At 42.2% G+C, this 26921-nt stretch overlaps 1 protein-coding gene across 9 annotated transcripts in view; it reads left to right on the forward strand.

Moving 5' to 3' along the window:
* Positions 1–614: 614 nt before the first annotated feature.
* The window catches only part of RBM39 (RNA binding motif protein 39), a 30470-nt gene continuing 4163 nt past the window's right edge, over positions 615–26921 (forward strand). The window contains exons 1-14 of one of the 9 annotated variants that reach the window (XR_001878309.1): positions 615–721; positions 3722–3784; positions 5658–5707; positions 8634–8828; positions 14120–14185; positions 14294–14347; positions 15710–15827; positions 16382–16534; positions 17103–17240; positions 18812–18877; positions 19898–20102; positions 20297–20374; positions 21975–22155; positions 25897–25929. Coding sequence is in view for 7 of the 9 variants with exons in the window: in XM_017836460.1 (XP_017691949.1) it covers positions 3734–3784; positions 5658–5707; positions 8634–8828; positions 14120–14185; positions 14294–14347; positions 15710–15827; positions 16382–16534; positions 17103–17240; positions 18812–18877; positions 19898–20102; positions 20297–20374; positions 25897–25929 (1207 nt within the window). In the remaining 2 variants the exon portion in view is untranslated. Of the gene's footprint in view, positions 722–3721; positions 3785–4005; positions 4079–5657; positions 5712–8633; positions 8829–12855; positions 13216–14119; positions 14186–14293; positions 14348–15709; positions 15828–16381; positions 16535–17102; positions 17241–18811; positions 18878–19897; positions 20103–20296; positions 20375–21974; positions 22156–25896; positions 25930–26921 lie in introns of those variants that run through there. The other 8 variants (XR_001878310.1, XM_017836460.1, XM_017836461.1 and 5 more) reach the window with 8 other exon arrangements.

The following is a 26921-nucleotide window of genomic DNA, read 5'->3' on the forward strand; positions in this document are numbered from 1 at the left end:
TCTGTCTGTCTGGGGGCTGTGTGTTCCCGGTCTGTCCAGTGTCTGTCTGTCTGGGGGCTGTGTGTTCCCGGCCTGTCTGTCTCGGGGGCTGTGTGTCCCGGGGCTGTCCCGCGTCTGTCTGCCCCGGGGCTGTGTGTCCCCTGTCTGTCTCGGGGGCTGTGTGTCCCGGGGCTGTGTGTCCCCTGTCTGTCTGTGTACTCCGCCTTTGCCTGCCCCGGGTCCCTCCCGGCCCCAGCCCCACCCCGCCCCCGCATGAGCTCTCGCGACAGCTCCTGGACGGCCGCGTGACGAAACCACCTGCCCGCCCAAGTCTCGCGAGAGGTCGAGTTGCGCCGGCTTCCGGGCGCGACCTCTCGCGAGACGCGGGCACGGGCGCGCGGGGCTGTATGAGCACGCGAGTCTCGCGAGAGCCCCTGCGCGCAGCGCTAGGCGCCCCCGTGCCAGCGGAGCCGCGAGCGGCCGGGCGCCATTTCGGGAGCAGCCGCAGCGGGGCCGCCCCGGCAGCGCCACCGGTACTGCCACTGCCCGCCACCGCGGCCGAGCCGCCCACGCCGCCCGCCGTCCCGGCGCCGCCCCAGCGCCGCCGTCCGTCCCTGGTTCAGACGCCTGGAGAGGGCGCCTGAGCCCTCGGGCCCATCCCCCACCGCCACCAGCGCAGTGACGCCGGAGCCGCCGCTGCCAGACCGGGGCCCGAGCGAGGATCGCACCGCCCGCGGCGCAGGTAACTACGGGCGGACCCGCGCCCACCGCCGGCCGCGCCGGGCCTGCCCCGCCGGGGGCCGCGGCTGCGCCCCCTCCCCCCCCGCCACCGTGGCCGCCCCGCAGGGCCCGCAGCGCCCGCGGCCCCCGAGCCGCGGCCCGGTGGTGCCGCCCGTATATTCCCGTGCCGCGGCCCTGCCCGGCGCTTCCCGGCTCCCCCGGCGCGGCCCTGCCCCGCCCCGGCCCCCCGCGGCGGGAGCGGCCTCGGGGAGCGGCGGGGCCTCGCTCGGCCCCGGCCCCAGGGTTGCGGGGCCTGCGGAGGGGCCAGCGCTCCCTTCCCGTCCGCCCTAAACTTCTTTGGTGTTTTCCCATGAGACTCCCGTGGAAAGCGGTCTGAATTGTCATTTGTTGGGTTTCTAAAGGAAGTAATTTAGAGGACGGACGCTTTTAATTCCTTTTGTGCCATATAGCACAGCAAAAAGAGTATTTCTGTTCAGAAATAGAACTCGATCAGTTACAGTGAATTTCATATCCTTTAGGTTTCCTCTAGATCCACAGAATTTCAAGGGAGGTTCATTCCTTGGTTTTTTTGATAATTTTGGAACGGATTTTTGTTGATATTTTTTTGTTGGTTTGTTTTGATGATGGTGTTATTTTTTTTTCCCTCTGCAGAAATGCCAGGCCTATGTAGGTTTTTTTTTTTAGGAAGCTGAAAGGCTTTTAGGATAATTATTTTGAGCTTCAGTGTTCAGTAAAAGGTACTTGAAAATTTGTCATGATTTTCTACTCAGTTGAAATTAATAAGGGCTTTTATCTGTGATTTTTTTAGAAAAAATATCAACTCTATGTATAGCATCATTATAAGCATTGTATGCATTGCAGGGTTGATAACAGGGCTGTGGTGTGTGGACAGAAGGTACTCTGATAATAAGACGGCATTATCCCAGTGGAAGTGTTTTGTGCAGAGTACAAAGGGCACAGATTCCCGGTGTGAGGCCGGAGTGCAGCTCAGGAGATTGTCAGTGGTGGTGGCCAGAAGTCAATGCCAAAGAAAGAATGGGAACAGGGCAGTGGCACAGTGACACTTCTCTCTGTGTGCTTAATTGTCAGCTCGTTGTGGCTCAGGATCACGAGGCATTTCTTTGTTTATGAAAAGCTTTTTCTGTAAACTTTTGTGCTTTTTTTGTTTGGGGTTTTTTGAGCACTGCATGTGCTTTTTTTTTCCCCCTTTGTTAGGATCCACAGCGCCTGCTGACAGTGAATTCAGTGGCTAAATGCTTTGTGAATGAGGACCTTTGTTTTGAACCTACCGGATGATAGTTCATCCCTCCTCTTTTGGGGGGATGCAGTGATAGTTGTTCCCTCTGTGCTTTTCCACCCCACTCAGGGTTTGATGGTCTGTGTTACAGCCGACCCTCTGCAGGGTGAAAGATCCCCAAGTGCAGCTGGATGTGTTGCCTGAATTACACATCTGGAAATGTGATTATGGGTGGGAGTTGTCACCAGTGGGAATTCTTTTGTAGAATCCTGGGTTTGGCCTGGAACTTTTTCATGGCCCTTAGTCACACCGATGTACTTACTCATCCCACATGCTGGCAGAACAGCAGTGAATTAAGTCACGTGCCTGTATGGAGCTATCTTGAAAAGCTGAGTGTAAATACTCCAGTAAAAAATAAAATTGAGTCATTACACATCAACGAATCACAGAATATTCTGAGTTGGAAGAGACCCACAAAGAGCATCAAGTCCAGCTCCTAGGTGAATGGCCTGCAGGGGGTCAAACCCACACCCTGGGTGTTATTGGCACCCTGCTCTAACGAGCTGAGCTAATGAAGGTGATGATACCTATAAGTGATGGCACTGTATCCCAACAGGTCATAACTTGAAAATGAGGTCAGTGTGCCTCGGTTAAGTAATTGAGTGTGAACTTCCAGTGCTGTGATACTGCTTAAGGATTGTGTTTTATTCTGGATTGTATTCCTGGGCCGTGGTGGGATGTGCTGCAGCTCTGGGAAAGCATTCTCATTTACGGAGTTAAAAGTGACCATTTTAGAGGATCTTAAAGTGTTGGAGCAGTTTCATTATTCTGCCCAAGTTGCAGGACAGTGCAGTTCCTGCAACAGTGCCTGGAAACAAGGTTCCAGAATTAACCTGTATGTTTAAAAATCCATTTCATTGTTCACATGCAGGGAAATCCTCACTATTGGGCTGTCTGACCGGGATGCAGAGGACTGGCTGTTTGTGAGCTTAAGAAAGAAAAAGAAGAGAAACTTTACTTAAGAGATTTGAGGAAGTTGAGTGTCTATAATACCAGGACTCTCGAGGTTCTTAATAGCAGACCTGCATAGGGAGAGGAAATCAAGTGTCAGAGAGATTCAGAGTATAGTGAACATAAAATTACCGTAAGGGGTTGAAGTTGGAAAATAAGAGGAACAACTGAATCCAAAGAGTTTGTGGTGACTAGTGTCACCTGGTATGGTGGGCCTCTTTTGTCCGAGACAAGTTCCAGCCGGGATGGACCTTGTGTGTGCTATAGTAGCTCCCAGTGCTGGGATCACGACTGTTCCTCTGTGCCCCCCTTACGCAGGAGGCTGCATTGCTCCAAGGGCCTTGGTGTCCACACCGTCAGGTCGGTGCCAGGGCTGGGAGGCTGAGCAGGTTTGCGTGAGTGCTTTGTGTCCTTGGGTCAAGCTGCAACACTTCTCAAGATGGCCCCAGCCCCGTGTCTGTGTCATTACTGCTCTGTGCTCCTTGTTGTGAAGGAATTGGTGGGATCCCTCAGGGGGTTCCGCTGGCTCGTGGTGTTCAAGCGCATTTTGTTGTTCGCAGCTGTAATTGCTTTGTGCACATTCTTTATCATCTCACTGGGCAAAGCTTCGTTCCAGTTCTCCTTGGAAACACCTACTGAGGCACTGCTCACTGAATTTAAGCCAATGCAGGGATGACCTCTTAAGCAAAAACTTTTGGAATATTAAGCACAATGGTGTTTTCCAACTCAGGTGGATTTTGCTTCTTCTTTTAGGTGCCCTGAAAAATGGCTGATGATATTGATATTGAGGCAATGCTTGAAGCTCCTTACAAGAAGGTGAGAAAAATGTGCCATGAAGTCGTGTTTACCTTAATTTAGCATTATTCATGAAACTACTGCTGAACTGTAAACTAACATCCCTGGAGCCCTCATGATTTATCTTATTGGACATGCATTACATGTAACTTTCAAGTTAATTTATACTGTTAATGTAATTATATTGTGCAGTAGTTTCACTTCAGCGTGATGAATAAATGCCCATCTATCTCTCTTTGTAGACTTGCCTAACGATATCTCACCTCTACTCCCATGAATTCACCTTTGATTCCAGTGTGAACTGTCAATCATAAGGTAGTAATTGAGTGACGTATCGCTGTACCGTGGTCCCCTAGGTTAAAAAAAAATACAACCAAAACAAAACAAAAAAAACACCCACCCAAAAACCAACCAAAGAAAACCAAAACAAAACAGAAAAAAAAAACCAAACCAACCCCCCAAACCAAGAATCCTAAAACTTCTCCTCTAAAATGGCCAGGTCTAGTTTGGTATAGCAACAAGGTGAATGCAGTGATTTGGGAAAACAGCAGGGTTCCAAGAATAACCTTTTCACCAGTCCCATGGCAAGTAAATATTTGAACAGTCTGCTCAGTGCAAGAAGAGTGGGACTTGCTTTTAATGCAGAAGCTGCTGGCGGTTAATCTTTCAACAGGGCAGATGAAAATCAATTGCTGAGTGAACGAATTTACGGAAATTCTTGGATCCCTGAGTAGAATGTTCTTAGCAAGTAAAAGACAGTATCACAGACTGCGGTGTCATTCTAAAATAAGCTCTTGTATTCTTCTGTCCTAGTTGTTTAATTAGGAAATGTCAATTTTTATGTGAAATTTTTATCAATTAGCATAGTGATGTCTACTTAAACCAGCAGCAAATGAATACTGTCTTTTTTTGTTTTCCACCAAATGGTGGTGAAGTATGAACAGTCTGCATGCTTTAGCACTGGTTTTGAAAGAAATGTATATTAACTTTAAGTCACCTAGGAATTGTACTTTTGATGTAACCAATGTGATTAAACTGTAAAGCCAGTATATAAATTATATAGCAGCTACTGTTAGTCTATTTTGCAGTGTTTATTACAACCGTGTAATGAATTTTGGATGAGCATTCGTAAGTTTTAAATGTATATTTAGTTTATGTAATATTTAGCAGTTACTTTTACATCTTGAAGAGAAATTTGTAAACTATTATGTTAAAATTCTTGTGTCCTGGCTTAACATGGATATTTTCCATGTAAACAGGTATGGAAATAGGGAATGTTTAGGCTGGACTGGTGGATTATTGATGACTTTCTTGGGAGTCGACGTTACTAAAGCAGTGTGAATCCCTGTTTGCTTCAGGGCGAGATGTGTGACAGAGGTGACATCAAGCTCTTACAACCCTTCAACGAAAATGAGCGAAGATCTCGGGAATGGCATCGGTCACAGGAAATCCATAGGAAATCCATAGTGGCTGGCTGCTAGCACAGCCCCGGGGCTTAGGCAGAGATATAGCCTTGGTACTGATCAGAGGGACACACAAACACAGACCTCAAACTTCCTCTTACATTTTATAGAAATAACATTTAACCACTTGAGTGCTGAATTCTACAGGATAACTTGCTCTCTAAACCATGTAAGGAAGTATCTACAATTTAATATACACTTTTAAATGATGTAAGTCTTGTATTTTGTAATAGTATGACTTAAATTTAAGCAGCAAAGTGGTTAAACATGCCTACCTAAATATTCTAAAGCTTTCCAAATTAAGCTGTAAACAAGTAATTTAGTATTAAAATTTTTGTTTTTTATTTTCTTATTCCTATTCCCATTACCCTTTGACCACTTGAAATGTTTCCACTTCGTCCTCACGATGTTCTTCTATCAACCCTGCTTAGGATGAGAACAAATTGAGCAGTGCCAATGGCCACGAAGAGCGCAGCAAGAAGTGAGTGTTGTCTCAGTTCTGTACTTTTGGGGAGAGGCTGCTGAGTTTTGTGAACCTGGGAATGCATGTCAGTAGTATTTACGGAACTAAAATAACAAAGCTTGGTATTTGCAGTTGCAGCAATTAGGAAGTCTTCTTTTATTTACAAATGTAGTTAAAACCCTTGCAGCTGATGTCATTGAAGTTGTGGAAACATTTAATTAACATCAGATAGAAATACAGACTTAGTATGTTCAGCATATTTAATTTTTTTTTTTGTTACTTTAGCTATGCAATGGATTTTGCATTTTAAAAGTGTATTTGTTGTAGAATTTATTGTAGAATGTGATTTGAAGCAGTGCAAAGCATTTAAAGATACCAGTGCTTTCTTGAAAAGGTTTAGGGTACTGAATCCCCTCCCTCTATTCTCTGCATCCCCACCTTTGAAAACTTTTTTGAAAAACAAGAGTACAAGCCCACCTTCTTCAGCAAGCATAATTCCAGAATCTGAACACCTTCTGATGCCCCAAGCAGTCTGGAATGAAACCGAGAATTTGAGGAAAAATGCCTTATGTAAGGGTCTCTTAAATACCCTAAATAAACTGAAGGTTTTTAAGTCTGTAAAATAAATTCTGTACCTTACAAGCGTCATTTGGTGATGAGGTAATTGATGTAAAAAGACAAATTTTTAGAGTGATATTTGACTAAGCAGAAAGCAGTGCATTTTTGTAATACACAGCTATCTTAAGAAGTCAGCATGTGTGCTGTTGTCACCTTCTGAAATCATACAGATGACATGCTGAAGGGATCCAAAGAAAGTTTTATCCCAGGTGTATGGATATTTGGGGAATTATAAGTCCAATTCCAAGGTCAGGCTTTAGTTGTAATCAAATAATCTAAAATCGATTATACCTTATCTGTGTTCTAAACAATACTGTGAACATCCTTCTCATGCTAAATCCCAGGACCTCTAAAACTCCAGCAAAAGCAGCTGCTCCCAATATTTTTAAGCCCTAGAAGTTCGTTTTCATAGAGCTGCTGTTCCACATAATCTTTAAAGAACGAATTGCGCTCTTTTGTTTGACTCGTGACAGTGTCTTCTGTTGCTGAAGACAAAGGTGTATTTAGGCTTTGCAAGACTTCTTGCTGTGCTTTAAATCAATTAAATTATATGCAGATGATATTCTGTATCTGCTTCAGTTGGACAAATACTGAAATAAGATTCAAACTGTCAAGAAAATCCACAGCAAAAATCAGCAAGTTAAGAAAACAACTGCAGGTTTCAGTAATTGTCAAATGATATTAAATGTCCATGTTAGTAATGGGAAGGATTAAGAATCTGCATTCTTCCTGGCTGTCTGTACTGTATGTCCAGGTCAGTCCTGGTTTGGAGGCACAGTGGGTCTGGACTCTTGGCAGTCTTTGCCCGCACAGGGGGTTCAGCTCCCTGTCTGATAGGGAGTGGCTGCAGTTACCACTTACTGGTTCTGGCCGGGATAGTGAGCTACAGGGAGGATTTTTCAGAGCTCTTATGATGGTGTTTTAGGGTTAACTTGGGGAAATGTTGGTAAGTGATGGGTCCTAGAGAGGAGGGATACTGCATGCCTGACCATCCCAAACTGCATTACAGCAGGACTGTGGGTCAGTGACACTGATAACACCACCCAGAAATAGAGAACTATTGGAGGTTGTGAGACTTCTGATATCGGGGTTTGATGCAGCAGCTTCTCTGTCCTTACAAAAATATTAGAGAAACTGGTGGAAAAAACAAAATATTCCAGTGTTTAAAACCTAATCACAAAATGTTTATCTTCAGAGACAAATACTAAGATAGTTTTAATGGATCTTCCTAGGTGGAGATTGGAGAGCAAAAACTGCTAGTGATGATTAGGCTTAGTTAGATGTGGCAAGTGAGAGACTTTTAACTTTAGAAATGGAAACTAACTAGAAGTCTCATTTTCTTCATGGCCATAGAAAATAACAGTAATGAACCTTTTGTAATCCACATGCTCTTTTTAAAAAGTTTTTAGGTGTATGAGTGACCACTTTGAAAAAACGTGGTGTTTGCAATCAGAAGGCCCAAAAAGAGGAAGAGGAAAAATTGAGGAACAAAGGGCGTTTCAAACTTCAAAAGTTTAGCAGCAAAATTGATTATTTTGCTGTCTTAAGTAATTGCTTGAGCATCTGTTTACCACGTGTTTTATGTATACATACGTATATATTTTAAAAACTAGGGGACTGTAAGCTTTGGTGGTCTGAGGCTGAGATAGAGGGAAAAAATTCACAAATAATGCAAATGCCAAGAATGGAAGTTGCTCACTGGTTTTCAGATATGAGGTATAGTTGACTTACAGGTCTTAAAAGATTAGATTTTCTAAGTAAATGGTTAAAGCTATGAAGATCTGCAGTTTTGGCCCAAACCTGTGACAAGCATGGACTTAAAAAAGCAAGTGGCTTATGAGCAGGAGTAGCAAGTAGGGAAGAAAAACTCTTCAGCAGTGTGTTGAGTGATGGTGGGGAATATTAACCATCCTTCCTTTCCCTCAGACTTGCGTCTTTCTATTTTGGTTGTTTTGTTTTACTTTGCTGTAAAAGTATAATTTGATCTTGATACTGAGTTTAAAGTGTGGTTGAAAGCCACATGAAGTACTGCAGCTGGTGTGTAGTAGATCCAACACAGGAAACGGTTTTTTAGTCCTTTTACTCTTCTGGAAGCATTCTCTAGCAATTATGAAATTTAAAATAAAGCTGTGTTGTTGTGGACTTTATAGTGATAGAAGATTGCTGACATGCTTAACCACCCACTTAACAAAAAAAACCATATAAATATTAACAGATGGAAACTTCTCCTTGTCAGTGTCTTTGACATCAGGTTGGGGGAACTGTGGGATTTGGGGTAAATAACACTGAGCTATGGGCATAACCAAAGTTGTGGGTTTTTCCTCAGGAGAAAAAAGAGCAAGAGCCGAAGTCGAAGCCATGACAGAAAGAGAAGCAGGAGTAAGGAACGCAAACGGAGCCGGGACCGGGAGCGGAAAAAGAGCAGGAGCCGGGAAAGGAAACGGAGCAGAAGCAAAGAACGCAGACGCAGCCGGTCCAGGAGCAGAGACCGCAGGTTCAGAGGCCGCTACAGGAGCCCCTAGTAGGTTACTTGTGTCGAGGTGCATGGGTGCTGCTTCAGTGGTGTGATGGGGAAGCCTCCAGTTTCACTTTCTGCTTTCTAAATGGGTCACTAATAATCTCAGAGGGTGAGAGGTTGAGTTTGAAGAATGTCAGTAAATACAGCATGGAAAAGAGGAGGACAGTAACATATCCCCCTTCTGCTGGTTTTCATTCTGAGCCAAAATGAAAGATGTAAAAGCAATGAAAGAATGTGTACAGCTGACTGGAAAACCAAATTTATCACAAAATCAAAGTAACAAGCAAGTTCCCTACTTGTCCAAACTGTCTTCAGTATAAAACTTGACAGCTTAGCTGTCAAAAAGTGAATAGTAGTCTGTGACTTTGATTACAAACTCATAAACCCTTGTTTTTGTATTACTGAAGATTTTTACGGTCTTGCTGCTCTTAAACACTTTACTCCATAAATGCATATTCCCATAAAGACATCCCATGTGTATGCATCCAAACTGGAAGCATCTTGTTTTCGGAATGCCCATGCATTGCATATTTGCCCTGCTTTTTGTCAGACTTGTCTAGAAGCTGTGAAAGAACTCTTTGATCCTCTCAGATACTTAGTTTGACAGAACCTCTGCTGTAAGTAGTTCCTGGCAGTTGTAAATCAATTCTCAAAAGACTTTTTTTTCGTCAGTATTTGTTTTTGATGGTTTGTATTCCCGCTCTCCCCTTCGCTTCGTGTTGCCTCTTTGCAGAAAACCAGTGAGAACTGGTGTATATGGTTGACTGTAGTTAATAACCCGAGGCTGCTCCTTGTGTCTTGCTGTTGTCCAGGACTCCTCTCAGCTGTTACCAAGTCTGGGAATGCAAGGTCCCGTAAAAAGTAGGCAATTGGAAAGGATGTATTTTTTAAACCATAACATGTAATGTCATCTGTGATGAAGATATCTCTCAAGGTGTTTGAGCAGACAGTGTTTATCTTCTGATAAATTGCAGGCTTGCAGTTATAGTACATGAATGTTTTTCTTGGCTGGGTCCCAATCCAGGGAACGCATTCTCTTTTGTACTCTTGGAATGCAAACAAAACTGCCTGAGGTCTCAGAGTCTCAGTTTGTGCTAAGTCCTCTGGATGTGGGCATTCTGATAATGAGAACTTACTGCAGCTCCTGGCTCTGCTGAGGTGCAGTGGCATCCTGTGCACGTGGGGGTCACAGAGCTTGTCATCCCTGCTTTTCCTTTGTCTCCAGTGCCAGGCCGGGCAGAGCCTGTGTGCGCTGCTCTGGGCTTCAGCTCTGAAGATTTCAGCAGTGCACAGTTGGCTTGTTTTCCTACAACTCTTTGCTACCTGTACGGTTAGAGTAGCTGGTTGGGTTGTGCCAGTGCCACTGTTGTGGCTCAAGACACAGAGGACCTTGATCCAAAACTTGAGCCTTCCATGTGTGAGCCTGACAGCCTCCCCTCCAGTGCAGTGGTGCAGGGGGAGGATGTCCTTTGTTGGGAGTTGCTGCATTTTCCCAGCTGCGTTGGAGAGTTTTGTTCTTTGGTATTTTGTTGTCACTGGGTGAGAAGGTTCTTCAGCTAGAGAAATTTGGAAGTTCCAGTGTTCAGGTCTTCCAAAATAATTTCCTCAAGTAGAGATTGAAAGTGCAATAACCCATGCCTGTTCTAGTGCATTGAGATACGTTATGCCAGAAAGATAAATGATTGTGAAGGTTCTTTTTCCCTATTCTGACACTTCTGTAGCTGTTCTGGGTGATTTCTCTGGAAATACAGTGAAAAAGAAGCTGAGATGGTCTGGTATGCCCTGAGGATACATGGTTGTGCTTATTCGTTTGGTAGTTCTGCTGCAGTTGCCAGATTGTTGCTTTCATTTAACCAAGTAGAATTTTAGTGTTTGAAATGATTTAGTGGAAGACTGGTAACAGGGCAGGCATATGTATCCCAGAGGGACTGCTGTTGACTGTTGGCAGTCAGCAAGCAGTCTGCTGTCAATCACTTGTAGATCATGGATGGTGCTATTGAAGTAATACATATGCTACTGTGATTCCCAAATTCTAGTTTTGTCTCAAGAAGTGTGAAAGAGAAGGGCCTCAGAAGATACGAGAGTGGAGAGCTCCTAATTTCCTGTTTGGTACTCTTCAAATGCAGACACCCACCTTTAAATCTGTATGAGACATTGACTCAGGGAGACAGGAGTTTTGGAGATGAAGCCTCCTGCACCACTGGCTGCCTTTCAATCAGATAACTTTGGATCACCAGAACTGGTGCTTTCATTTGAAGAAATTGTCTCTGTATCAGTGCCATCAGCTCAGCATTTCAAAAGTAACTGCCAGAGTACTCTTGCTGGCTGGGGCAGCATGTAGATCAAAATGCATTAATGGTTTCTGTTTTATCTTATTTGTTACTCTTTCTCCTCCTTGTGATCTTTCTCATTTGCTTTATAAAGGCTCCTTTTCAAGCTGATGCCTGTAAACTGAGATGTTCTTGCTGCTGGAGCAGTTAAGAGGCATCTCAGCAACAGTGAGAAGAAAAAGTCTAGTATGGAGAAGAGAGTGCCACAGAGAGCCTGAAACCTTGGAATTTGTTAAGCTTTAGAAAGTGGTTAAATGCTTCAACTTTTTAAAATGGGGTGACTGGCTTGCATTGCTTAATGTTGACAGGGTTTTTTTCTAGTGTTATTCTCACGCATGTTGTTCTGTAAGTGTTTTACAGCTACATTATTAGGTCTCTTAGTAGAAAGAACTTGACTGGGTATTCTTGCTTAGACATCTGTCTGGCAAATCGCAGACACTGCTAATGTACAGTAGAAGTCACTTAGACCATCCTGTTTCTATTCTGAAACCAAGAATTTGGACAAAGCTGTCGGGAAAACAGATGTATTACATGAGGACTGAAAGTTCATCATGATGCCCCGGACTTTATTAGCCAAAGTCTGCCTTGTCCAACACTATTTTGTTGGAGTCTTGAGTAAGAATTAGCAGGTAAGAGCTGATAATTTGCTGGCTGTCTTCTGACCTGACTGCTGTTGGGCTGTGTGGCATCATGCAGGTTTGGGAAGGCATGTCCCTATGGACTGAGGGCCTTTGGCTTATGGACAAGGGGACTCCTAGACATAAAGATGAATTGCTTGTGACATGGTGCTGCCTTGCATGATAGCAGGAGCTGGGCAGCAGCTGTAGGGGCCGTAGGAGCGAAGCAGCTTTCCCTGAGATCTACAGCTTTACAAGCAGGTCTCCTTGGAAAAACAAAGGGAAGTGCATCCTGCAGAATACTGCTGGAAAGGGATCTTGAGAAGGTAACTTGGGCTGTCACCTTGCCCTAGGCAGCTTTGTGCTCAGCCTGGGATGGCTTTAGGTCACTGGGGTTTGTCAGTGTTTCATGGAATCATGTAAGGAAGGTACTACTAATCGAGTGAAAATGGAAAAGAGACTTTTGGAGTTGTGGTGGGTCGTGCATTTTTTCCCCTCCACTTTTTTCCTTTTCTCTCCCTCCCCCTTGGGAAGCTGTGCATGTATTTGAAAACTGTTACTGTGTTACTTATCAATTGTTTGTGTTTTGGGGATTCTTTTCATTAGATTTAGACAAACAAAACATTTCTTTCACCGTTTCCTTAAAAACTCATAATTATTTACTATTGTTTAGTTGGTCTGCATGTTAGTATTCTGGAATTACTGTAATTGGTGTGTCTGGCTGCATTTGAGTTGAACTGAGAACACCACGTTCTATACTGGGAGGTGTGAGGGTGCAGGGTAGTCCCATGTTTGGTAAGAAGTTGGCCTCTGGAATCAGTACCAGCATTTCCAGGTGCAGCTTTCAGCAGTTTCTCAGATACTGGAGAACCTGAATGGATGCTCCGAGCAGTCATTTGTCTGGACTTGAGTAGGAAGTGGAGTAATTTATCCTAGGCAGAAAATTCTGGGTTTGATCAACAGCAATCTCATCTCAACACATGCCTGTGTTTTATGTCTTATTTTCTCTGTTCTTAATAAGTAGTTTCTAAATGGTCTTTTTTCTTTATTTTTTTTCCAGTGTTGTACAGGGCCATATTTCCCTTGCTTTAACCTGGCCAGCACGGTTTTGGATCTTGGCCCACTACTTCCACCTGTGTCATGACATGTTTAAAAATGGGCATCCTCCTCCTTGCTGTGGATGCTGAGTTTCACTATAAGCATTACTGCTCCACTGAGGAGCAAGAAGATGTTTTTCAGACAAATTGCCTGGCCAAATGGATTTAGTGGAAGACTTCTTAATGTCTTCTGCCCGCCGTGTCTTTCAGGGTGTTTCACATCAAATTGTAGCTACAACAGAAAGAATCAATTGTGTGCAGATGGAAAACCAAAGCCCCAGTGCACAGCATTCAGTCTGTGCAGCAGTGCCTCTGCTCGGTGGAGATACAGGAAGAATGTTAACAGGTGTTGTTCTTTGCCTTGTATCTACCAGGACATCAAGTTCAGGGAGAACACGATGGGATGAGTCCTACTGCCCGTGTCACAGGCTGTCCCCATGTGCCACGTTACCTAGGGAGGACTGTCCTTAACATGGAAGTAAAGGGCAGGTTACAGTTTGTTCTAACAGACTCTGTGAAGCCTGGAGAACTAAAATTAGATTCAGCCAAGAGGTTGGATTCCTTCTGTGGTTCCATGTCTATATATAGGGCTAACTGCTGGGTTCACTGCTTCTGTGGTTTGGTGGCCATTAAGAACTTTAGGAAGCTTCATTGGCATATTTGTAGCACTTCAGTGGCGAGAGCTGAGACAACATTAGTGAATGTGTCCCTTACAGATGTCAGCAGGGAGCTACTTTGGTTTCTTCTTGCACCTTAAATTTCATGAAACTTTTGATTTTAAAACGTTACACTTGAGCAAGTAATCCTGCCAGCACCACTTTGCACACAGCTCTGAGGCTGAGCTCCAGGCCATGAAGGTCCTGCTTTGCAATCATCAGTACATAGAACTTGATGTGGACGCAGAAACATGTGCAAATGGTTACAGATGTAACTGTAGCTCAGAATAGTTTGCACGTACAAATGTGCCGTGTGTGGCTGGCTCATAATTCACTTCCTGGAGTCCTGCATATTCTGGGGTTTTGTGATGCAGGTGAAGCTGAGAGAGGAGCATATTCCGTGCCTTATGGTCTGGAGTGCTGCATGTGTTGATATCCTGTTGATGATATGCATGCATTGGGTGCTGCTGATGGAAATGCTGACCAGTTCAGGTGCAAGGGTGGGTGAGCACTTGCAGTGTAATGGGAGTACAGAGGGGAAATCCTGAATTTTGGTACTCAGGTGAGTAATGTCTGTCTTTTCTTTTGCCGTAGTTCTGGTCCAAAATTCAACAGTGCCATCAGAGGGAAGATTGGTCTGCCTCACAGCATCAAATTAAGGTTTCTGACTTTTCTCTACTTTTTATTATATCATTAGTAGATTTTGATTAAAATCAGAGTGGTGTATTTTAAGGTTTTCTTCTAATCTTGTTTCTTCTTTCTTCTTAGCAGACGTCGCTCCAGGAGCAAAAGTCCCTTCAGAAAAGACAAGAGCCCTGTCAGGTACGACTTTTTACATGTGTTGGGTGTTGTTTTGTCCTATTGAAGTTGAGAAGGTGATGGTGAAATAATGCATTAATAAAAAAATGCATTAATGCAATAATACTCAAAAGCGATACTGAAATTCATTTAGAAATCCTGGGAGAGGAGAGCATTGTTAATATGTTGCCTTCTTCCCATGTCATAAACAGTCCTAAATAACATCAGTTTGCAAAAGAAGCTTTGCTTTGGTTTTTTGCATTTGTGTTCTCAGTCTTTTGCCCATTAATCGTGAATTGAATTAGCTTTTGTGCTAAATTGTGCTTAATAATCTAAAGAATGGAAAAGTACAAATGCTTCTTTTTGCTTTTCAGTATTTATTCATGTTAATTTTGGAGAGGCTGGATACCTTTGAAATGCAGGAGGTGCTTATCCATTCTCAGGCCTGTCATTTAAGGAAATTAGATTTAGATAGCTGCTAATGAGATTATTCTCTTACATTAATGCAGTTAAATTTTAACCAATCTTGTTTTGTTTTTTAATGACTAGCAAACTCTTACTAAGATAATTCAGTGTAAATTTTTCTTTTGTATTCTCAGTGATTAATATCTATATAATTATATTAATATAAATATGTACTCCATGACTGAAAACTCAGTCCAGGATCCAGCATGCTAGTTCTGCCCTGTACTTGACTACAAGTCAGATTTTTTTTTTTTAGATTTGAAGCTTCAACACCTTAGAAGTGGTGTATCTAATTTCAGATAGTGGTTCAGTATTGAAATAAAATTATTCTAGTGCTTCTGGTGTCAAGGATCAGAGTAATTATTCACTATTCTTAATTTTTTTATGAGTTAACAAGCTGTAACTCTGAGGACTGGGAATTCCATTTACATGGATGTCAGTATTGTTTATGCAGTGGCTGCAGTGACTCTGAAGTGACTGGGTAGATGCCAGATGTGAGTTTGCAAAGCCTGGTTGGCACTGCTTATCTGAGAGTTTGGACAGCCAGTCTGTGCCAGTTCACCCTGCTGGCCTTTGTATCCTCGTCCTCTCATCTCATCTTCGTGACTGTGAGCTCCACAGTGGTCCTGGTACCATTTCTGGACAGCAGCAAAATGGTATCTCTGATTAGTTTGGGCCTCTGGAGGTAAAATAGAAGTTTTCAGGCATATTTAATGCTCGCAGTTGAAACAGGATATACAAGTAAATAGATTATCATATTAATATTAGGTACTCACTTCTTAACCCTGCCTTTTTTAAGTACAGCAGGTGTGTTTTTCACTATTAGACTGGGAAGTACTGATTATTTAGTGTTTCATATGCAGTCCAGAGATAAGTTAGTTTAATTCAGTTTATTTTTTAACTGAACTTTGCTCTTTCCAGAGAACCTATTGATAATCTTACCCCTGAAGAGAGGGATGCTCGAACAGTATTCTGCATGCAGTTGGCTGCAAGGATTCGACCAAGAGACCTGGAAGAATTTTTCTCTACAGTAGGGAAGGTAATTAATAGGGAAGTTAAAATGAATCTGACTACTGCCTCAAGCTGTCCCAGTAGAACTTAAGTACAGGATTGATATTTTTGAGGATTGTAAGCAAGTGGAGCTTCCTGTACCTGTGCAAAGGGGGATGAATGATGATGAACTAGTTATTAAAGGCTTTGAACATGAAAATGTAATTTCTCAGGAGTTCATTGTTCATGTGATGTGATGCAAAACATGTCGATTCAATTCTGATTCAAACAACTTCATTTTTCATATTTTCTGTCTTTTTCAGATAGATTTGTCAGTTATAGTGGAACTTGAAAATTCATTTAACTTCTAATTTTGAAAAACTTTTGTCATACACTACGTTTGACTTTGAACAGCAGCTTTAGTGCTCACTTGCCTCTGGGATATGTTTGTTAAAGCTGTATGCTGCCATAGATTTTCAGCACAATTACAAAGCCATTGGCTTGGCAAATGATCATCTCATTATTAATACCTGTCTGAGGAATGGGCTGCATTAGGTTTTTTCCTTTATCTCCAAAGTACTCATGTCAATTCTTGCCTTTCAGGTTCGTGATGTGCGAATGATTTCAGATAGAAATTCCAGGCGTTCAAAGGGAATTGCTTATGTTGAATTTGTTGATGTTAGTTCCGTGCCCCTGGCAATAGGACTGACTGGACAGAGAGTCCTGGGTGTACCCATCATAGTACAGGCATCACAGGTAAGGAGTTGTAAATCTCATTTTTGTTCATTTTGAGTTATGCCTTTTGTGTCTTGCTGAGAAACTTAATGTTTGAAAGTTTGGTTACCATTGCATGTTTGGAAAACCTTAACAAGGATGATTATTTAAGCTAATTATAAATGGACTTTTGTTTCCCATAGATGACAGGCAAATTAAAGCAATCCAAAGTCATATAAATGCATTTTGAAGATACAGATTTTAAGCAAGTAGTAGTAAAGAAATTGAAATAGTGTTACAGAATTGTAGGTTATATTGTGTATGCTTTCCAGCATGTGTAAAAACTGTTAATTTACTAGATACAAGCCAGAATTATGCATGAAGTTTTTCAGTTTGAAGGCTTTTGGAACTTGTGTCTCTGTACTTGGTCATCATCTTGGGTTCTGTGGATTTTAATTTATAGTCCGATGGATAGTCTGCAGATTATACAACAGCTTGTGGTCTTTTGGTGAATCTGCCTAGTTCTGATCTGATAGATATATACTGCTTATGTTAGGGTTTTTTATTAAATTTTGACAGAAGGTGAGTTTTTATTTTCTTCTTTTCTTAGGCAGAGAAAAACAGAGCAGCAGCAATGGCAAATAATCTGCAGAAGGGCAGTGCTGGTCCCATGAGACTCTATGTGGGATCATTACACTTCAACATAACTGAAGATATGCTTCGAGGAATCTTCGAGCCATTTGGCAGGGTAAATGTTAATTTGGCATGTTGTGTTGTGGTAGTTTATCTGAGAAACCTAGATTAGTTGTGGAGCACTCACAGCTTCTGCAAATAATTCAGCTTCACACCCACGAAATGTTTGTTCCCTTCTTGCACTGTTGTGCCCATAAACATCCCCAGGCTTTGGGTGCGTGGGTGGTGGTAGAGAACAGATGAGGATCTGGGTTTGTGGTGGTGTCCAGTGAATTGGAATGGCAGATCTTACAAAGGAAAGCTGAGAATTCCATGAGTAACTAAATTAAGGATCAGGGGAAAAAAAAACCCCAAACCAAAACAAAAACTCCCTACCTTGTATCCTGCTTCTGTGACTTGTGAATATCTTTCCCATCTGAGATTGTGAATGAGGGCCCTCCCTGTTTCACAGGTTAAAGCACAAAGCACAGGATTGGGGCTGAGGTCTTGGAAGATTTTACTATCTATCAGCTGTGTCTGAGGACTTTTTGCTTAAGTTTTAGCTCATGTAAGGACCAAGAACTAGTGGTGTGGCCTGTGAAGCTCTGACTTGGGCCCCTTCTCACTCCTGAGCATTGGGCCCTAGTTTGCAGCATGGCAATAAGTTTTTGTAGAGAGAATTGTGGAAGTGAACAGATCAAATCCAAAGTTTCCAGTGGAGCTCCAATAACTGTTAGCTGTACTGTGCCAAGGTACCTGGGGTATTTCATTATGAGACAGGGGAAAAGTTAGGTACTTAATGAGGAAAAAGAAGTCCATTAATGTTTGGATTCTTTTCATACTGTCTTTGGATATGAACCCTGCTTCATGCATACGGTGGCAGTGCTTTTCACATGCATTATTCAGACCCAGTATGCCCATCCCTTTAAATCTCTTGTGCAAAACCTTAGAAAATTGCTCCAGTTGATTAAATTTTAATCCACATGGCTGCTGTTCTTGTTTATTTTTTTTTCTCAAGGTCTGGCAGTAGCATTAAGGTAGTTTTAGGAGGGTTACATGTAGAGCTGTGAAGGTCTTTCCTTCTTATTCCATATACTCCAGTCCTAAACTCAGTTCTGTCTTCTGTGTTGCTGTCTCTTCCAAACACTACTTTATGGCTCATGGATGACTCAGCACTGTGTTTTAAATTCAGTCACTGTAAACTTCTAGGAGTTCCCAAATACCAGTAATTATTAAAATGTACAGTCCTTTCTTAAAGACCCTGGTCAGTCATGCAAACTGCTTTTCTTAGCTTGTGAAACAGTTTCTCAGCATATGAGATGCATGACCAGTGTGTTTCAGTGAGGATCTGATGGGGTCTGTGTGCTCATGATCTGCTGGAATGTTGCATCAGGAGCAAACCTCTACCTGGAGCTGCACTCAAACCCCTTACGTTTACCTGCTTCTGTCTCAGTGTGGGAGCACTGGCTGTCAGTACACTGTTTGACTTGAGGAAGGAATGAGAAACTGATTAAAAAACCCCAATGAAAACAGTGGTTTCACATTCACGTCTGTGTATTTGTCAGGGCTGTTTCCACGCTGTGTTTTGGTATCTTGTGGGTTGTTCCAAAATGTCTGATAACAAATAGCTTTATTCTTATCTTTCAGATTGAAAGCATTCAGCTGATGATGGACAGTGAAACTGGACGCTCAAAAGGATATGGATTCATTACGGTATGATTGGGATTGCTGGGTTTCTTAGGCCATTTCTGGGTGTAATCTTCCCATGCAGTAGTGTATCTATATATATATAACCTTGTCATGTGTATATATAGCAGCAATGTACATTGCTACTATATATATATACCTTATCAATCCATATTGCTGTTGTATCTAGAGAGCAGCTACTATATTGCTACTTTATCTCTGTTAGGTCCCATTTTAGAAGTGTCATGTAGAGGACACACAGCACTGGCCCTTTTGTTTCTGCCAGTTGTCTGGGTATTGTGGGTGAGCAATGGATGTGTTTAGGTGGGAATAGTTTCCTTTGGAGTCAGTGCCTGGGAAAGCAAATGCTGCCTTCTGCAGGCAAAGACACTAGTAAAGACTGGCATTTTTCACAGTTGTGAAAATTACTGAATTTGAGCTTTTTGGGGGACATAAAATTTTAGAAGATGAAACTTTCAGTTGAAAACATCTCTCCTCTTTGCCCTCAGGTACACAATTTTGTGAACTTGAGTTTCTTGACTGACCTGGCAATTTGTCATGGGGACAAAAGTCTCGGCTGGGACCTCTGGCACTTGGACACAAATGAAACCAAACTAACTATATAGTTCAGACTTGACGGTTTTAACACTGATAAAATGTTTGTATGTTTATTTTGATGTTTCGCAGCATAAAGCAGGACATCTGTTAGGAATAATCAGTAAATACCATGGCAGTTGTAAGGTTACAAAGAAAGTGACTGTCACTCTTTTAAGAGAACTGCAGCCCAAGACATCTGTTGATTGCAGTATCTAGATGCTGTAACTTGAACTATAATTATGTTTAAATACATTACCTAAATGTGAGACAGTAAATACCAAAATCTGTGTGTTTGGTTTAAATTAAAAATACAGAGCATATTTAAGTTAGCTTGTTGCTGTTATCTTAGAGAGTTTCTTCTGTTTCTGTAATTGTGAATGTTGCATACAGTAGAAGTGTTGCTGACTCCTGTAGGCAGTATTACTGAATTTCCCCTTTTCCAATCTATAGTTCTCAGACTCTGAGTGTGCCAAAAAGGCCTTGGAACAACTCAATGGATTTGAGCTGGCTGGGAGGCCAATGAAAGTGGGACATGTAACTGAGCGTACTGATGCTTCCAGTGCCAGCTCCTTTTTGGACAGTGATGAGTTGGAACGGACTGGAATTGACTTGGGAACAACTGGTCGCCTTCAGTTGATGGCAAGACTTGCAGAAGGTGGGTGTTTAATAGGAAATATGCAAAAAATACACAAATTTGCAGAGTTTGAATTAAAACCCCCCACAAAACTTGGGATAACTGCATGAAATGGTCTCTTTAATCTTTTGACAACAGTAGGATTTCTGATCCTTGTGTTAGTGCATCCCTGAGTGAGTGGCAGTGCCTGCTCCAAGGTCTGTGTTGTGTTGCAGGTACTGGGTTGCAGATTCCCCCAGCTGCACAGCAGGCTCTGCAGATGAGTGGCTCTTTGGCCTTTGGAGCTGTGACAGGTAAGAAATGATGACCTGTTTATTTTTCAAAATTACTTTTTGCTTTATAATTTTGTGACAAGAGGTACTTTAATATGTTTTGTGATCTTTTAAAATGAAAACACAGGCATTGCAGTGTGTTTGACACACTGTAAAACGCTGCAAATCTGTAAGCAGATAACCAGGGACAGTATCACAGTTGGGATGGGTGTGATTCACTTTGCAGTATTTTTGCAAATCTGTTGTAGTTCACCTAATTCATCCCAAGCCTTCATCTCTTTATCTGTGGTATTCTCTGTGCTAATGGGGACTTGTAAGTTCTACTGCACTGTAAGTGTTGACTGCTAAAAATGGCAGGCCCAGCATTGGACGAGCACTGACCCCTGTGAAAAGCCTGGGCTGTACCAGGGGCAGGGAGGTTATTAGGACTTGATGTGGGACATGTCCCGAGGGTGGCAGCAGTGTTAGACATATACAGTGTGTGTCCTGGTGAGGAAGGACATTGTATGTCAGGGAATGTGTGTTGCCTGGATTTGGCTGTGGTTGTTCGTGTGTTCTGCAGGTGGGTATGCTGGAGTGAGGCTGAATATATGATTGCTGCTGCTAGTTCTTACTGGCCTAAGCAGCAAACTGTTCAAGGGGTGTTCAGGACTAGAGCAGTGAATAACCTCCCACGGGAGATCAGGGTTTCACAGAGTGGAATTTCTTCTTTTTGTTACTTTTAGTTAGTAATAAGAACAGAGAACGTTCAACTGTCATAGCAGTAGAAAATTACTTAATGTCACAAATAACGAGATGCTGGAACATGTGAGAAAGTGTCAGGACAGTAGCAAAGAATAGGTGGCATTGTTGTTTGCCTTCCAGCAGAGTTTGTGACAAGAAGTGATTCAGACTTAATAAGATAGGCCTGGATCATGTTACTGAAGGTCAGGTGCAGTCCTATGAAGAGCACACATGTAAAGCTTTAGACAGTTGCTAAAAGAATATAATAGGGTTGTTCTAGAGATGTGCCCTTGGAAGGAAAAGGAACTGGCTAGTGAAAGGAAAATGTTGGTTGTCTGCTGAAGAAGAAAAGGATGAAAAAAGCACAGAGGTAAGGAAAAAGTGTATCTAGATCAGAAGGAGAAGGAAAGGTCACCACCACTGAAGTTAGATCACTGTTAATGCAGGTGATACAGTAGTGTGGCAGTCAGGTGTGGAAACAGGTGTAGGCAGTCAGAAATGAGAAAAGTATTTAAAAAAAAACTCAATCCTTTCCCATTTGAAACAAACAAGGCCAAAAAAATCTCACCAAGCTCACCAAATCAAGAATATGGCCAGAAATACCTGGCACAGAACTGTTCAGATAGGTGGAATCAGCATGAGATAACCTGCCTATGGAGAAATAAATTATAAGGTTGAATACAGGTGTTTGAAGAAGGTGCATGTTTAGCAACTGTAGAAATGAAAGTGGTAGGGGTAGCATTGTTTATTCCACTGGTATTGTACAAAAGGAATAATGCAGACATGTGCAACTTTAAGTAACTTTGGAAAAAGATAAAGCTTTTTGCTGCCATAGAGTCATGAGCTATCCCCAAAGTGAGATTTGGTTATGGATTAAAGATCTCTTTACTCTTGTTAGAGAAAATTACTACCAGGAATTATGTCATTGTGGGAGACTTTAACTTCCCTGATACAGATTGGAGAAGAATTGCTAGTAATAATGGTGGGGCCCAGATATTCCTGGATGTGATATCCGACAAATTTCTTCATCAAACACTCACTGACTCATGAAGAGGGGATGCTATTTTAAACTCAATTTGGTAAGTAATGAAGATGTTATGGATGAGAATAGAAATGACCATTGACTTGAGGGATCATGAGTTGCTCATGTTTAAATGAAAGGATAAACAAACAGGTCTGTAACTAAGGCTTGTGATTTCAAAAGCAATGGTTGAAGAAACAAGGCAATAAAGTCATCTGGTCTGAGCAAATTGGGTGTTTGAACAGGCAGGATGTGAGAAGTTTCTTCTGTTCCACATTGCTAATGCTGTATTGGATCTGTATTCCACAGAAAGAAGAAAAAGCCCTGTTAGAAATGGGCTCCACACTGAACCCGGGGGATTAACTACCTCAAAAGAAAAAAGGAATAAGCATACAGCCTATGAAAAATAAGAAAAAGGACTAATAACAAAAGAATATTTTTAGTTTGGGAAACAGATAGAAAGAAAATTACCTGCCAGCAGTCAAACTGAGCTAGACATTGTAAAATACATGAAAGGATAGATGAAGGTTTACAATTCTTGGAGAACAAAAAGGAAGCAGGGCTCAGGTGAATGAAAAACTATTCCCAAGGTATTTCTAAAGTATCTCATTGCCTCAGTTTGTAGTGGGTACAGTGGTCATAAAGGTTGGAATTTGAGGAGGGTAAGCTAGGAATATGTAGTAAAAAAAAAAAAAATATTCCCAAGGTAGAAGCAAAGCTAGAAGAGCTGAGTGTAAACAGTTCAGAGGAGGAAGAAAACTCCCATGAAATGAGTGAGGGAAAAGATGCTTGAAACATGAGATCTCATCTCTGGTATTGTCAATAAACATTTAAAGTCTGTGATATTGTGTGTAGCTCGAACATATAACTCTAAATTATCTACACTCAAAAGAAAGGAATTAAAATGCCATCTGGCCAGATTCTGGTCCTGTTACTATCTTGACTTCACTCCTTCAGAAGTCATACTAAAGAAGGGAGAATATTATGACAGTATAGCAAACTGTCAGAGAAACTGCATTTCGAGGCTTAACAGTCCTTGATGGAAGTGCCTTTCCTGGGCAGAGCAGCCACAGCAGAGCTCTTCTCACTGAACTTTGGGCTCCTGGCGATGGGGAGTTAGTAAGCCAGAGAAGTGGGTAGCACAGGAAGTACAAGGTGTGTAAAGAAGCTGGCTCAGAGAAAGAGGGACTTTTTCCAGGTGAAAGCTGGGAAGGTTTAAAGGCTGTTATTGAAGCCAAAATTCAGGTGTTGGGCTTATCTTGTTTAGTACTTACATGAAAAACAACGGTGAACAGTGGGGGTGAGGTGAGTGAACACAGAGGTGCTGTCAGTAAGAGGTTATTGGGGTGTTATATATTGTTCACCTCTTCGTGGTTAAATCAAATTCCAGTTCTGTAGCCTGGGAGCTGAGCAGTGAAAGGTTGCCCAGGAGGAGGAAAATACCTAAATAGTGTAGTTTGGGTGACAGGGTATGACCTGGCAGCTGACACACTGCCAAGGTAGGACACTGAGCACCTGAGCCACACACCCACAAACAGTTCTGATCAGCCCCCTTCAGGAGGGATTCAGTCGAGCTAAAATAGGGAAGGTAAAGAATCAGGTCTGGAGACCTGAGAACTTGGCCATTATTCCCATGGAAAAAAATTCCAGCAGGAAAAGGAATTTAACGTAAATAGTTGTAGCTGTGTACCCTGTTCTCTGTCTGAACATGTGAAACTTAAAATATTCAGGCTATAGAACATTCCTCTAATGCTTTCTGGGGCAAAGTATTCCATCCTGGTGGAAGGAGCTGTCTGTTTTTGGAAGAGATTGAGATGGTGTGCTGCCCAAGAAGGAGGAATAGGTGTTATCATATGAGACCTCTGTTTGGTCTCTGTTCTCTTCACAGTAATGGCTTGGGACACTGGGCATTACTTGCAGGCTTTGACCTATTTAAAGCCATCTGGATTTCAAAATAAACACACAACTTCGTTTTGTTTTTAGACACAAAGTGTTTGGTAACTGTTTCTGTATTTCTGCTTTCTCTGTGCACTGAGCCTGTACTCCCATCATGCCAAAGAGGTTATATATACAGAACATACTGGAAAAGTTACTTAGATCTGAACTTGACAGATGTATTAATTTTAATTTTCACATATTATTTAAAACTACGGGTAGGGAAAGAGTTGACGGTAAAGAGAGACAATGAATTTCTAAATTCTGAGTGATTTTAGAAGGGAGAGGAAATGACTGTTCTTCAGTCACAAACAATAAGAGAATTCAGTGAGTTGATGAAAGATTTGGTGAACAGCGGGTTATGTTTCAGAGGTGGTAGGTAATTAATTGATGAAACTGTTGCACAAAACAGCGGTAGCTGATTTTTTTCTGTGTTTACAACTGTTCTGGCTCTTGGCCCTGGACAGAATTTGCACTGGTGGTATGTGCAGATTTGGGGCAGGAATTCTGGAGCATTCGGCTCTAGAGCCCCAGCTGGCCCACACGGACAAGTTCAGCTGGACACGATGTACCTGTGCAGTTGGGTCAGAACTGCAGAGGGAGAGTGTCTGTCCTCATGGAAACTGAGGGAGGTCAGAGATTTTAAACACCTTTGTTTTCAAAAGTAACTAGGTAATTAGTTACAGATTTGGCCAAATCCATGCAGTTTCTGCAGAGAATACAGGCTAAGATAGCCTTTGCTATTATGATACTTCCACTCTATGGAGGTGAGGTTTTCTTTGTGTTCAGATCTGGATGGAGAACATGCCAAATGTAGCCAGCTCTTGTTACAGCTTGGCCTTGAGAACTTGCTCCTTCCAGTCTTGCTTTTCAGAATGTGTTCTTAGGAAGGTATTTGGGAAGGCACTTGAGGACGATAGAGAGGAAAAAAAATCACTCCTGTTGGTTCTCCAGTGTTGTCGAGGAGGGTTTATTAGAAAGGGAAAAAGTATGTTCATACTCGATGCCCTCAGGTGTTCCCAGGTAAGCTTGGAAGCTTGTTTGGTGTCTATCACTTTGCTGCTCTCTAAACCAGTGAATTAAGATGATGGTTTACTTCAGTCTTCTCACTCCTCGTGTCTCTGTGCTAAATGGAACATTATTGAAGGGGCTTATGCTTGCAGTTCTTGAATTCTGAAGTTTGCTATTCATTTTGTGATGTTGAGTGTTGAAGTCATGGCTAGAAAGTCTGCATTTGTTTGGTCCCATCACTTTTTGTTGGGACAGCTGTACGTTGCTAAACAAGTAAGTAGTGTTTTCTAGGCAAATTAAATGTTCTCAACTCTTGAAAATGTTTTGAATTTGACAAATACCGAAGGTTCTTTTGTCATTGTGACATCTATATGGAAAGATAGCAGGGGAAATATCACCTCATTCTACTCAAAATGAAATTTGATAACTGCTTTGAGAATGTCAGGTTTCTATAACTGTGCTTAACTGCTTTCTGTTAATAAAGATGTCAAACCTCTATTGCCTGTCAGAATTGCTGTAATTGTTTTCTCATGGAAATAAATGGTAAAGAGTTCAAGCACAGCAAAGGCAAGAAGAGGATGATAAATTGAATTAAAGGACATGGTCGTGTCCTTTAAGGTGTTGTTTCTCTTTGACATACGCTTACCTTTGTGGTCATGGAATCTGTCAAGTACAGAATCTCCCAGCTGAGGAGCTGAGATTAGTGAAGGTACTCACAGCTAGAGAGGAACTGTGAGAGTGGGTTGAGGCACTTGAATAAGCTCTTAACCACAGAAATACAAGCTAAACAACCTGGCTGGCAGGCAGTGATGCTACCAAGCATACTAATTAACTTCTCTGTATTTTTCTTTAGATTTACAAACAAGACTGTCCCAGCAGAATGAAGGTAAACTAGCATTTGATGTGAGTTGTACTTAGTAGGTCTTGTTGCAGATGGCTGTAAGTGAAATGCTTGTGGTGCAGAGTTTGCCCACACTGAGGCCTTGTGTTCTGTAGGTGTTCCTGGGGAGTCATGCTGTGATTGATTTTTTGACTGGAAATCCTTCATAGCATTTGCCCTGTGTTGGTGACATTCCCCAGCCACGTGTTAGTCCAAGAAAACGTGTGGGGTGGTGTTTGTGGGTTTAGGTGTGGCTGGGTTGGGGGTGTTCTCCTTGCTTAGAGGGGTCATTTGAGAATCAGAAGCTGGGGTTTCTGTCTCTGAGTTGTTCATTATCTGACTACACAACTCAAAATATCTGCAGTGCAGGGGGAGAGGGACGTTATTCCAGCTCCACTGACAGAAGCTGCAGCCTGTGGAAGGGCACCTGTGGGACAGTGTTTAATGATGACTGGCATGATGAGCAGCAAGAAATGACACGTAGTAATTCCACAGTTACAGGGAAGGAGTATAAATTTATCCTGCAGTTAAATGTTCATAATTTTTGTTGTCAAATGTTACCTATAATCTGCATTTTCAAGGGACAGAAGTGCAGATACACTTTTGAAGCATAATTCAACGTGCTTAAAACAGGTTTTGAGAATTCACCAAGGTCTCTGTCCCTTGCTGTGCAGTCAGCTGGGGAGGTGCCACTCTGTCCTGAGCTGCTACTGAGCTTCCATGAGGAGCAAAACATTAAAGGTGCTTCTGGCATACAACTCAGGCAGACATTTTAGATGCAGGTGAAGGTGCATGTGTCTCTGCCTTTTAGTGTTTACATGGAAAATCTGCCAAAATCAATGTACAGGATTATCTTTTCACTTTTCACCTTCAACTGTGGTTCATATGTGCCAGTGTTGGTATTGATCAGTTTAAATGGATCTGTCATTGGTAGTGTTTCGTTATGAGTTTTGCTTTCCCGCCTTCAATTTCTGTTTAGTCAGAGCTGTTTCTGCCAT

The sequence above is a fragment of the Lepidothrix coronata genome, unplaced genomic scaffold (genome assembly GCF_001604755.1).
Source record: "Lepidothrix coronata isolate B3197 unplaced genomic scaffold, Lepidothrix_coronata-1.0 Scaffold278, whole genome shotgun sequence".
Lineage (NCBI taxonomy): Eukaryota > Metazoa > Chordata > Aves > Passeriformes > Pipridae > Lepidothrix > Lepidothrix coronata.